General features: G+C 62.4%; 2 protein-coding genes across 3 annotated transcripts; one reads left to right on the top strand and one right to left on the bottom strand.

Annotated features, from left to right (window-relative positions):
- The first annotated feature begins 351 nt into the window (after window positions 1-351).
- Window positions 352-6,587, top strand: FSTL3 (follistatin like 3). Of its 2 annotated transcripts, XM_081231176.1 has the most exons (5): window positions 355-532; window positions 1,890-2,075; window positions 4,233-4,448; window positions 5,035-5,262; window positions 5,353-6,587. In XM_081231176.1, exons 1-5 carry the CDS (start codon window positions 430-432, stop codon window positions 5,418-5,420), a joined length of 801 nt encoding a protein of 266 aa, XP_081087302.1. In that variant the 5' UTR covers window positions 355-429; the 3' UTR covers window positions 5,421-6,587. The 2 variants fall into 2 exon arrangements, with proteins under 2 accessions (XP_081087301.1, XP_081087302.1); XM_081231175.1 differs by having other exon boundaries at window positions 352-532; window positions 5,035-6,587.
- An 827-nt stretch (window positions 6,588-7,414) lies between these two features.
- PRSS57 (serine protease 57) lies at window positions 7,415-11,746 on the bottom strand. Its single transcript, XM_081231177.1, has 5 exons — window positions 11,213-11,746; window positions 10,730-10,883; window positions 9,605-9,749; window positions 8,961-9,215; window positions 7,415-7,818 (listed from the first exon to the last, which is right to left on the bottom strand). Exons 1-5 carry the CDS (start codon window positions 11,574-11,576, stop codon window positions 7,606-7,608), a joined length of 1,131 nt encoding a protein of 376 aa, XP_081087303.1. The 5' UTR covers window positions 11,577-11,746; the 3' UTR covers window positions 7,415-7,605.
- Window positions 11,747-12,132: the final 386 nt, after the last annotated feature.

The following is a 12,132-nucleotide window of genomic DNA, read 5'->3' as shown; positions in this document are numbered from 1 at the left end:
AGGTCCCCGGGTGTGTGGGCGTGTAGGGACAGGGAGGACAGGCCAGGAGTCCAGAGCACACTGGGGCCACCCCAGCGACCACATGCAGACCACGACGCGCACGGATCCGCAGACGCGCTCCCCTTGGGTCACCGGCCAGTCCCCCAAACGCACGGCGACACCTCGAACTCACAGCCACCAGCCCGGCTCCCGGGTCGTGCCCCCGCCCCCCACCAGCTGCCGCCCACATCGCGCGCGACACTGCCCCGCGCCCCGCCCCGGCCGTCCCGCCCCGCCCCGCCCCGCCCGCAGCCCGCGGGACCTTTATAGGGCGCGCCGGCCGCGCGCTGGAAGTGGTGCCGCCGCCGCCCTCCCTGCAGCCCGCCCGCCCGCCGCCCGCCCGCCGCCCGCGCGTCCGACGCGGGGGCTGCCGCCGTGTCTGCGTCCGCCATGCGTCCCGGGGCGCCGGGGCCACTGTGGCCCCTGCCCTGGGGGGCCCTAGCGTGGGCCGTGGGCTTCGTTGGCTCCGTGGGCTCTGGGGACCCCGCGCCCGGTGAGTGGGGTGGCCGGAAGGGGCGGGCGAGGCGAGCCACCCACGTGGGCCTACCCGGAATGCGGGCCTGGGGGCGAGGTCGGGGGGCGCGGCGGCGGAGGCAGCTGGGGGCAGAGAGCGGTGACCCTTGGTGACCCGTGGCCACTGCAGGTTGAATCTGGGAGGGCTTGAGGCTCTCCTCCCCCAGCCCCAAAAGGCCCAAAGGAGGGTCACCAGGAGGTCAGGAGAGCAGATGTGACTCCTTCACAATTTATTTATCAATAATCTAGTCACAAGAGCTGCTGACAGTTATCGGGCGCCTAGCGTCTGCCTCTTCCGTCCTGGAATCCACGCAACAGCCCAGTAGTGTTGGCACTCTTCTGCCCGGTTTCCAGGTGGGGAAACTGAGGCACAGGGTCACACAGCTTGTAAGTGGCAAAGCGGGGATTTGAACCTCGACCATCCGGGTGCCGATGCTCCAGAAAGGCAGGGCTGGGTGGCTGGACTCAGGACCTCCAGCTGGGGTCTCAGATTTTCCCTGGGTCTGGTTCAGGCAGACAGGTCATTGGAATCTCACACCTGCCACTTGCGGAGGTGCCGGGGAAGTCACATCCCCACTCCTGGCCTCAGTTTCCCCTTTTATACGGGGTGCCAATATGCTGGCTTCCCAGAGCTGGTCCCTGGGAGGCGCTCAGCACAGAGCCTGGGAGCTCCATGGAATGGGGGCCGTGGCCACCCCCATCCCCACTTAACGGTGCAGAAACCGAGGGCCATCTGCCCCCCACCCCACCCTGCAGCCCCACCCCAGCCCCGCAGTGAGGGGAGAGCCAAGCCCCCTCCCCGAAGGCCGCGTCCCCGGGGAGACAGTGAGCTCATGCGAGGGGAATGTTCCCGAGTTGGAGTGAGTAAGAGGCAGGCCAGGCGAGGGGGGGCTGCTGGGCGAGGGGGCTCCGCGTGCCCTCGGGCGCTGTCTAGACAGAGGGCAGAGGCGGAAGAGGCAGCTCCAGGGCCTGCTGACCCTGACAAGTCCAGCTCCAGGCGTTTGCCTGCTCAGGCAGGATGCCAGGCCCGGGCTGGGGGCCTGGACCCAGGGGGGAGAGGTTCCCAGGAGGGGATGGGGTGGGGGCTGGAGCAGTGTTGGGGCTGGAGCCCAGAGAGGAAGGGTCCCCAAAGAATCTTCAGCCAGGGTGGGGACAACTGTGTGGTTCTCTGCCCCTCCTTCCCAGGTCAGGGGCAGATTATCCCCTCCATAATTACTGAGCACCGACTGTATGCATCGCCATGGGCCGGCAGCTGGCTGGAAGGCCAAGGCCTGGGTGTGGGGAGGGACACCGGAGGGCACCTCTGGCCACGTGGGAACTGGCCCGCTTGTCCGCAGGTGGTGTCTGCTGGCTCCAGCAGGGCCGAGAGGCCACCTGCAGCCTGGTGCTGAGGACGGACGTGAGCCAGGCTGAGTGCTGTGCGTCTGGTAACATCGACACCGCCTGGTCCAACTTCACGCACCCAGGGAACAAGATCAGCCTCCTGGGCTTCCTGGGCCTCGTCCACTGCCTCCCCTGCAAAGGTGAGACCCTGGGTGTCGGCCGCAGGCCAGGGTCACTGTGTTCTGAGGCGGGACAGCCGAGAGTGAGCCCCCCGTCTTGGGGGCAGGCAGAAGCTTGAGGCTGCCGGCACAGGGATCCCAGGCTCAGAGAGGGGTTGCGGGCCTTCAGGCTCCCAGCTTAGCCACCTGCAGGTGAGGATTCAGGAAGCTCCAAGGAGTCCCCAGTTTGGATTCCAGCCTCTAGGCCCTTGCTCACGAGGAGCCCTCTGCCAGGGTGGCCTTTCCCACCTGCACTGCACCTGGTGGATGTGCTCACACCTAGCTCCTGGGAAGGTGGATTCTCCCTGACTGGCCATTAGGGTTTGTGACCCCACACTCAGTGTTCCCAAACACTTATCTGCCCTTGACCCCACAGATTCCAGGGTCTGGGGTTGGGCTTAGCTGTGGTTAAACAGCTGCATGTTTAACAAGCATGTGCCTCTGCACCATGCTCTGCGAAATGCTGCCTCCCCCATCCCATCAGACTAGGGGCTCTTTGAAGGCAGAATGAGTGAATGACTAAGACATCATCTCTGCCCTGGAGAAGGGGATGGGGACTTTCCCAGCCCCCTGTGCAAGGCTGAACCTGCAAGGACCCAGAGGGCGCAGGGGGGCGTGAGTTGAAGGAGGTGGGCTCTAGAGCCAGGGTGCTGGCGGATGATTAGGAGTTCGCCAGCTGGAGAAAGCATGGGGGAGAGCATCAGCAGAGACCATGGCCTGGGATCAGACCCTGGTGGGTGGGGTCAGGACAGGGGCACAGGGAGGAGGCTGGAGCTGAGAGGGCTGCAGACCTGCAGGCCAAACTGAGGAGCCTGACTGGCCGCTGGGATGTGATTAATCCCAGATCAGCCTGGCTGGGTGGTCCTAGACTCAACTGCTATGTGCCCTGGCTCCCTCCAGGAGCCCCTCTGGCTTCTGGGAGGAGGACAGACTTCAAAAAGTGCCTGGCCTGGGTATGAGATGGTCCAGGACCCCCTCCCCCCCACCTTGTCTGGCCTTGGGGACAGGAACTCAGCTCTGCCACTTCTGTTCTTGCTTGCGTGAAGCCACCCTGGGGAGCGTTTCCAGATGTGCACGTGGGCGGGCAGCATGGGAGGCGCCCAGGTGCAGCCCATATGCCCTGGCATGGGGACATGGGGCAAGCCAGCTAGTCTCTTAGGAGCATCCATCATTTTCTGCTCACCCTGTAAGGTGGGTTTCCCCATCAGCCCCACTTTACACACAGGGAAACAGGCTGAAACATCAACTCGAACTCAGAGACGGCCCTCCAGACCCACAAGCCACAGAGCTGGGGGGTCCATCGGGTCCGGCCTGGAGTTCTCACGCCGAAGTACCCTGGCTGTCTCCAACTCACAGCTGTGACCGTTTCCCCCTTTTGTAAAATGACGACAAAACGGCACCACCTTGTGGGGGCAGATGGGAGGCTGCACTGGGCCTGGGAGGCCAGAAGCAGCTGTTAGCCGGTCCTGAGTGGGGGCGGGGATCTCAGAGAGAGACTTGTTTCCCTACCTGAGAAATGGGGCTGCGGGGGGCGGTGACCCCTGGTTCGGAGAGCTCGGGCTGTGGGAGGCCCCCTCCTCAGGAAATGAGCCTCAGACCAGGCCGACGCCCCGCCCTCCCTGACACCTCCTCCGGGGAGGTCCTGGCAGGCACAGGGAACAGACGCTGCCCGTCCTCCCCATACCCGCGCCTGGACGGGGTGGAGCCCCCAGCTCCCCCCGCGGGCTGACGCAGCCGGTCCCCCGCCGGCCTTCCCAGAAACGCGCGTAAATCAGGGAACAGACGTCAGCCCGAGCGGGTGGCCCAGCTGCGGAGCGAGAGCTGGACCGGGGGCGGAAGCCCGTTCCTCCCGGACCCCCAGATTCCGGGCAGAGACCCCCCTCCCGCCCACACAGAAGCCCGCCCCAGGAGCAGCGTCGAGTCCGGGTCCACCCGGGCCGTGGCTGAATCTCGTCCCTAACGGTCCCGCCCCCAGACCCCCAAATCAGTCTCCTCCCCTGTGGGCCCCGACTCCGGACCGCCCATCACTCCGGCCCGGCCTCTATCCCTCGGAACAGGAGGCGAGGGCGCGGAGGTCTCTGAGGACCTCCGGCCTCGGCCATGCGCCCCAGCCCACACGTGTGTGTCCTCTGTCCACAGATTCGTGCGAGGGCGTGGAGTGCGGCCCAGGCAAGGCCTGCCGCATGCTGGGGGGCCGTCCGCGCTGCGAGTGCGCGCCCGACTGTTCGGGGCTCCCAGCGCGCCTTCAGGTCTGCGGCTCGGACGGCGCCACCTACCGCGACGAGTGCGAATTGCGCGCCGCGCGCTGCCGCGCCCACCCAGACCTGCGCGTCATGTACCGGGGCCGCTGCCGCAGTACGTAGGGGCGGGGCCTGGGGGGGCGGGGCCACTGGGCCTGAGCATCCTGTAAGAGGCCGCTGCCGCAGCGCGTGGGGGCGGGGTCGTGGCAGGAAGGGGCAGGGTCTGCAATCCAGGGCGTCCTATTATGTCTTACGGATTTGGGCGTGCTAGGCGGGGTGGCACCCCACCCACCAGCCCTGCTCCCAGGCCTTGTGCTAGGCGGGGCTTAGATGGGAGCTCGTGGGCGGGGCCTAGTGAAGGGAGTCTATTGTCCCGCGAGAGTGTCACTGGATTAAGTCTTTTGTGGGGTCATGAACGAGAAAGAGTTGGGTGCAGGTTTGGAAAGGGGGGTTCTGGGGCTCATATGGGGTGAGAGATACGAGTGTGTGAGTCAGAGAAGCTGACTGGTGCAATCAAAGGGGGGAGGGATTGAGGGTGGATCTGGAGTGTGGGGGCGGTTCGTGGAAGGGGTGTGGCTTCTGGTGCAACAAGGGGGCCGCGTCTGAGGGTGGGACCCTGAAGGCGGGCTCGCGGCGGGGGCGGGGCCTGTGGCCCAGGTTAGGAGGAGCGCCCCTGACCCTCCCCGACGCCCCACCTGCAGAATCGTGCGCGCACGTTGTGTGCCTGCGGCCGCAGTCATGCGTAGTGGACCAGACTGGCAGCGCGCACTGCGTCGTGTGCCGCGCGGCGCCCTGCCCCGCGCCCTCCAGCCCCGGCCAGGAGCTCTGTGGCAACAACAACGTCACCTACATGTCCTCGTGCCACCTCCGCCAGGCCACCTGCTTCCTGGGCCGCTCCATTGGCGTGCGCCACCCGGGCAGTTGTGCAGGTGCGGCGAGGGGCGGGGAGCAGCGGCGGGGTCTAGCCCGCAGCCCCTCTCCGCTCCCGCATTTCTCTTTTGGTCCCTCCCACTCTGCAGGCACCCTCGAGCCGCTAGATGCTGAGTCGGAGGAGGAGGAGGAGGAGGAGGAGGAGAACTTTGTGTGAGCCTGAGGGACCGGCCTGGGCCTGGCGTTCAGGGCAGCCCCGTTTTATTTATTGCCACAGCGGAGTCTAATTTATGTCCCACGGACACTCCTCAGAGCCTGGACCGGGACCATTTTGGGAGCCCTGTTGCCCGCCCCCGGCGATATCTTGGAAGGAGGCCTGGGAGCAGGGCTGGTGGGTGGGGTGCCACCCCAGGCCCAGGTACCCTGCTGCCCAGGAGGACCCCACGCTTCTGCTTCCTCGGGGATAACTCTATTACTTGTCGCTGCCACCGAGAGGGCTGGGGATTTCCTGCCAGCAATTAATGAAGAGGCACCCTGGCCTCTATTGATAGAACAGGGACCCGGGGGTGAGAGGGGGTCCACGGCCTGCGTGTGTATAGATGAGCGTCAGAACATGCCCAGACCCCAGACAGGCCAAGGAAGCAACCACTGTCCCCCACCAGCCCCAGGGTAACCAAGGGGCTTACCTTCCCTCTCCCTCCAGCTCCCAGTGTGTTCTGTGAAGGCCCCTGAGAAAAGCACAGCTTGTCCCCAGGGACAGGGTGCCATCTGGGCCTCTGGACACAGGACTTGGGCATGGCGAGGTCGTATCTGCCCAGAACAGGGTACCTTGTCCGGTGGTGCCCGGTCCACTTAGAGTGGGACCCGGTGGGGTCCCTGCTCACCCACTGGCCCAGGATGGAGTATAGACACCAAGACCCACTGCACACCTGGCATCCTGGAGCCGTGTGTCTGAGGGGCACCCCAGTGCCTACTGCCCCGTGCACAGGTGAGGTCCAGACCTGGGACCCTCTGTCCCCCGCATCCTGCCCTGGCCACGCCTCTAAGCCCAGTTCCCAGCTGAACCCTCCCTGCCTGCCAGCTGGGTTCCCTCCATCTTCCTGGCCTGTTGCTCTTTGTCACCTCCTTGTGCCTGTGTGTAGACTGGAGGTTCAGACTGGGGTGGGGGCCCAGCGGGGCAGGAGCCCAGCTCCCCGAGTTTGGAGCAAGGAGCACAGGCCAGTGGGGCTCGTCCGTGTCCTTCCCAGCCTCCAGGAAGTGCCTTACCTGTGACACCTGGAAAAGTGCCCTTGAGCAGTGGGTTCGCCCGAGCCCCCGACAAGGCAACCTCCCCCGCCCTGGGGTCCTGCCTCGCCTGCCAAAGAAATAAACACTGAAAAAGCCACTTTGGATGTCCAGGCCTCGTTTTGCCTGCCACCTCTCTGAGCCTCTGTGCCCCCCACTTTGGTAGGGGGTTACCAGCCTGGGTTCTGGGGTGCTGTGATGCTGGTGCATAGGGTGTTCTGGAAGCATCCAGAGCAGAGACACAGGTGTGTGTCCTTGGGGCGGCCACTGCCCGACTCGGGGCCTCAGTGTCCACTTTGAGGAGGTAGGCGGCAGCCGAGGTAGAACTGGGGCAGGTGGGGTGAGGGTGGGTGGGAGAGTCTTGGCCTTTCTGGGGCAGGGGAGGGGAAGAGGGGGGTCAAGATGGCTTAGGGCAGCGCCAAGAGGCCACCTGGTTTAGGGTCCAGAAACGGAGGCCTGGCCTGGAAGGGTTGGAGGTACCATAGTGACACTAACACAATCAGTAAAAGTACCAGCTGGGGCTCGCCCAGCCTTGCTGCCAGCCGGGCACCGTTCGCTCAAAGCGCTTTTCAGAGGGTGAGGACAGGCTTCACTTTTCAGAGGGTGAGCCAGGCCACCCTGAGGACCAGAGACCCTACCCTCTCCTGGCCTCGGTTTCCCCATCTGTGGGTAGGGTTGGCTGGAAGGCAGAGGAGTGGCGGTCCAGGTAGGGGCCAAGGTGGGGAGGCCATCCCAAGCTCGGGCTATGAGGCAGGGTGGGAAACTCCAGAGGGGTCAGCGCGGGGAGGGTGTGGGAGGGTGGAGAGGGGCCCAGGTCCTATGGCTCAAGGTCCCTCCGGGAGGGAGTGGTGAAACTGGACCCTCGGCCACGCTGAGGCCAAGGAGAAGCTCAAAGACGTGCCTGGGCCTTGGAGGCAGACCATCATGTCTGGTGAGCCAGTTAACACTTTATTGTGTTATTTTGCCCTTTTTGTTTGGAACTGATTCCCCCCATCCCACCTGCCACCCCACACACACCAGGCTTCCTGGGGTTTGGGGGCCCATGGACCCTCTGCCCCAGCCACGGAATTTTCCAGGCCGGAGCTAACCTCATCTTGTGCACCCGGCGCTGCTGTGGTTCAGGCAACTCCTGCTGGGACCCCAGTGGTCCTGGGTGGGGGGCTGGGCTGGGGGCCGTGCGGGCCCCCCCGAACCACGTCCCAGATCCAGGTCACGAAGGCGGACACCAGTGTGTACACGTCGGGGGTCTTGGGGTCGCCGCACCAGAGGCCAGAGAAGGAGACGAGGCCATGGGCCCGATTTCTGCAAACCAGGGGCCCCCCAGAGTCTGCCTGGAGGTGGAGGCAAAGGTGAGGCCAGGGGTCCCTCTCTGGGCCTCACTTTCCTTAAAGGAGCTCTTACGGGTGAATCTGAGAAGGACCCTCCCTGCCTCAAAATCCTTCCATGGCTCCCTAGAGCTTTTACAGCAAAGACTAAGCTCCTCACCTCAGCCTTTAAGGCCTGGAGGATCCAGCCCCCACCCACCTGTCTGCCCTCCTCTTCCCCGACTCCCTTGGTTCCAGCCATGCCAGCCTGCCTTGCTCTTCCTGCAGCAAACCAAGTTCTAACCTCTAGGCTTTTGCATATTCTTGAGACCCGTTACTGCCCCCTGCTGGACACTGCTTGTTTAAATATACAAGTTGGCCGCACCTTGTGCAGTGCACAACTTGCGCAGCTGTACACAGCAGCCCTGTGACTGGTCTCTCTGCCTGGCATGCCTCCCCTCAGATTTTCTCAAGGCCCCTCCAACTCTCAGAAGTACTTTCCTCAGAGAGACCTCCCGGAATACTCACCCTAAAACTCCTGCTTCCTCCTCTTCCCTCACCTCCCCATACCTATCACCCTAATTGTCACATGGGATCAGCTCTGACCCTAAGAAGTAAGTCCTATTTGTGTGACAGTTTTACAGATGGAGAAATTGAGGTCCCGAGAAGTGAGGTGACTTTTCCAAGACCACACATCTGGGAAGTGGCTCAGTCTGGACGTGGACCCAGGCAGTTGGGCTCCAGAATCTGAACCACTGCACTCTCGTGGCTGGAACAAAAGACACCCCCCACACACACACACACACCTGGGCTGAGTGTCTTCCTTGGCACCGGGGCCAAATTTGCCATTAATTCATACAAGGGCTTAGGAGCAGGAGCTTCTTCCTTGAGATCTGGACCCTGCTTTTTTTTTTTTTTTTTTTTTTTTTTGACACTGCTTTTAAAGACACAAATCTGTAACTCTTTGTGCAGTGCGCAACCTGCACAGCCATACATGGCAGCCCTGTGACCCTGGGCAACTCCGTGCCCTTCCAGGGCCTTAGGCGAAGCCCATCTGGTCAAAGGTGAGCTGGGACTTAGTTCCCAAGGCTCTGCCCAGCTCTGACCCTCTCTGTGGGCTTCAGTTTCCCCACGTTGTAAGCAGACAGGACAGAGACTGAGTGTCTCACCGAGCAGAAGCCACGTCGGTGGCGGTCCCCACTGCGGGTGCAGAGCATGGCAGGGCTCAGCTGCCCCCTCCAGGAGCTGTTGCAGATGTCCAAGCCCAGCACGCGGACCTCGGCCTCCATCAACACAGGCGGCGGATCCTCGAAGTTGGACACGGAGCCCCAGCCGGCCACCTTGCACCGTGCCCCAGCCCTGGGTGGCCTCCGTGGCAGCCCCAGCAGCCCCACTGCAGGACCCAGGATGGCAGAGCTGTTCAGCTGCAGGGGGAGCCCTGAGGTTAGGTCCCCCCACCACAGCCACCCACCACTGCTTCTGCCTGTTTACCTTTCTGGGTTTCTTCTTGGCCTCATGGAGAGAAGTCAGTGGAAGCTGTCATTAGGCTGTCAGAAGGCCCTGCCATTTTTGCCACCATGCGCCACCGCCCATCAGGCCTCGACTGCCTCAGACCAGGACTCTGGTCTTCCCCAGCCTCCAGGCCTCCAGTCTCACCCCCTCAGCTGCCCAAAGGGTCTTTCTATCGAGCCTCTCCTTCCCTGCTCTGAGCACGGGTGCTCACAGGATCCCAACAGCAGATTTTAAACAAATCAGGCCATCATGGGGGGCCAGGGATCCGCGTCTGGCCCTCTTCCCCCGCGCAGCGTCTCACCTGCAGCAGACAGATGTCACTGGTGTGGGTGGCCGGATGGTAGTTGGGGTGCATGAAGACAGCCGAGATGCTGAACACCTGCTGCGTGGCCTCTGCAGTGTGCAGGTCATGGGCCCCTAGCACCACCAGGCCCGTTTGGGGGTCTCTGTGGGGTGGGGAGGGCAGTTGTGAGCGAGGCTGGGGTGAGGGCCGCCCGGCACGGGACTGGGTCTCTCCCCACCTGCCAAGCAAATCCATGTCATCCTCACGCCAGCCCGTGATAATAAGTGTCACGTTTATTACTGTTCCACCTCAATTATGGTATGAACTCCAATCACAGCAATATTAATTTAATTTAGTTTTTTTTTTGGCCATGCCGCGTGACCTGCAGGATCCTAGTTACCCTACCAGGGATTGAACTCACTCCCCCTGCAGAGAGAGCATGAAGCCCTAACGACGCACCACCAGGGAATTCCCACTGCAGTACTTTTTTTTTAAATTTATTTATTTTTGGCTGCATTGGGTCTTCGTTGCTGCGCTCGGGCTTTCTCTAGTTTCAGCAAGCAAGGGCTACACTTCGTTGCGGTGCCCGTGGGCTTCTCATTGTGGTGGCTTCCCTTGTTGTGGAGCACGGGCTCTAGGCATGCAGGCTCAGTAGTTGTGGCTCGCGGGCTCAGTAGTTGTGGCTCGTGGGTTCTAGAGCGCAGGCTCAGTAGTTGTGGCACACGGGCTTAGTTGCTCCGCGGCATGTGGGATCTTCCCGGACCAGGGCTTGAACCCATGTCCCCTGCATTGGCAGGCAGATTCTTAACCACTGCGCCACCAGGGAAGCCCCTGCAATATTAATTTTAATAATTATTATAAAAATATATTTAGAATGAATATAATACTCATTATATTTATTCTAATTCCCACCTCAATTATAGTATTGCCTCCAATAATTTCAATATGAATGTTAGTAATCGTTATAACAATAAACTCAGGACAAGCATAACGGTTATAACGTCGGCTTATGGTCACGGCTGCTGCTCGTTCCCTACTTCTCCTGCCGCCCCCCCCATCCCTGGTAAACTCCCCCAGCTGAGAGGCCTGTCTGCACGAGTCCTCGCCCCGCCCACACCAGGGCACCCCCTCATCCTGGCTCACCTGTCACTGAAGCAGTGGGCGGCCGACACAACCCAGCGGGTCTGCAGCAGGAAGCCCCCGCACTGGTGCTGGCCCTGGAAACTCACGGACGCCATGTAGGGCCGGGAGTGGGGGGTCACCTTGTGGCCCCCGATGATTCGGGACGCCCAGGAGCCTGCAGGCAGGGTGAGCAGCGAGTCAGGGACAGGGCAGTATGGGGTAGGGATCAGGCTGGGCAGGGAAAGAGGCAGAGATAGACAGACACAGAGGTGCCCAGAGAAGGCCGTGGAGTTTGCCGGGAGAGGGGCCGGGTGCACTAAAACCTGGGCCCCGGCCTGGCCGAGACCCCATCTGGGCCTCCTGCCCGCCTCCCAGCTGAGACCCGAGAGGAACAGCCATGCAGGGGGCTGAGTAACTGACCATGTGGTGCTACCTGGAGCTTCCGGGGTGGGGCCCCCGTACGGGGTTCTGATGGGCTTGGTTGGGCTACTCGGGGGTCCTCACCTGGGGGCCTCATTGGCAGCATCAGGATGGCGGTCACAGTCAGCAGCAGGCAGTCCCAGCTCCCCTCCCCGGGCCTCATGGCTGCTGCAGGTCGGCCTCTCCCTGGAGAGCTCTGCGTGCTGTGGTCCACCCAACGGCCTGGAAATGGGGAACTGGGCTGTGGCCTGTGGTCAGAAACCCCACCAGCCCCAGTTCTGAGCCAGTACTTCGGAAAGCCTGATGATTCTCCTGCATCGGGGTTGTTGATGATAATTGTAATGGCACGGGAAGCCAAGAGCCAGGGCAGTGGAGTGGGCACGGGGTCTCTGGGGGGCTCCTGGCTCTGCCAAGACATGTGACCCCAGAGGTCCCTTATGCGTGCCATGCCCTGGTTTACCCAGCATCTCCCAGGTACGCAGTCGGCAGCACAACAGCCGTCGCTGCCCCTCAGGGCTGGGGACCAGCTCTCCAGCTGAAGGGGGTCCGGATCCAGCCCTGCCCGTCACTGCCTCAAACCTCAGTTTCCCCATCTTCAACCCCAGCCTCCAGAAAGGCTTGTGACTCTGCTGCCTTTGTTGCATGTATTGAGGTATTGAGTGCCTACGGTATTACCAGCCTCCAGTAAGTGCTGGAGATGGAACACAATGTGACAAAGGCACCCACCCTCACAGTGCTGGCGTTTCTCGGGGTTGGGGGTATAGATGAGGTGATCTGGGTTCATGGCTGAAGCACAGGCTCTGGTGGCCAGAGAACAGCGAGCTTGTCAGGTCAGTTCAGGGCCTTGAAGGCAGGGTCTTCTCCTGTGGGTACCGGGCAGCCATGGAGGCTTCAGAGAAGGGAAGGGGCAGCAGGGCCTTGGTGAGGGGCCACACACAGATCAGAGCCCCTGTGCTGCCTTGCGGAGGCTTTGCTGAGACCCCGTGCCTGCCCGCCCGCCATCA

Source organism: Mesoplodon bidens, assembly GCF_964165515.1.
Source record: "Mesoplodon bidens genome assembly, chromosome: 4".
Lineage (NCBI taxonomy): Eukaryota > Metazoa > Chordata > Mammalia > Artiodactyla > Ziphiidae > Mesoplodon > Mesoplodon bidens.
The sequence above is the reverse complement of the archived record's forward strand: the minus strand, read 5'-3'. Positions and strand labels throughout refer to the sequence as shown.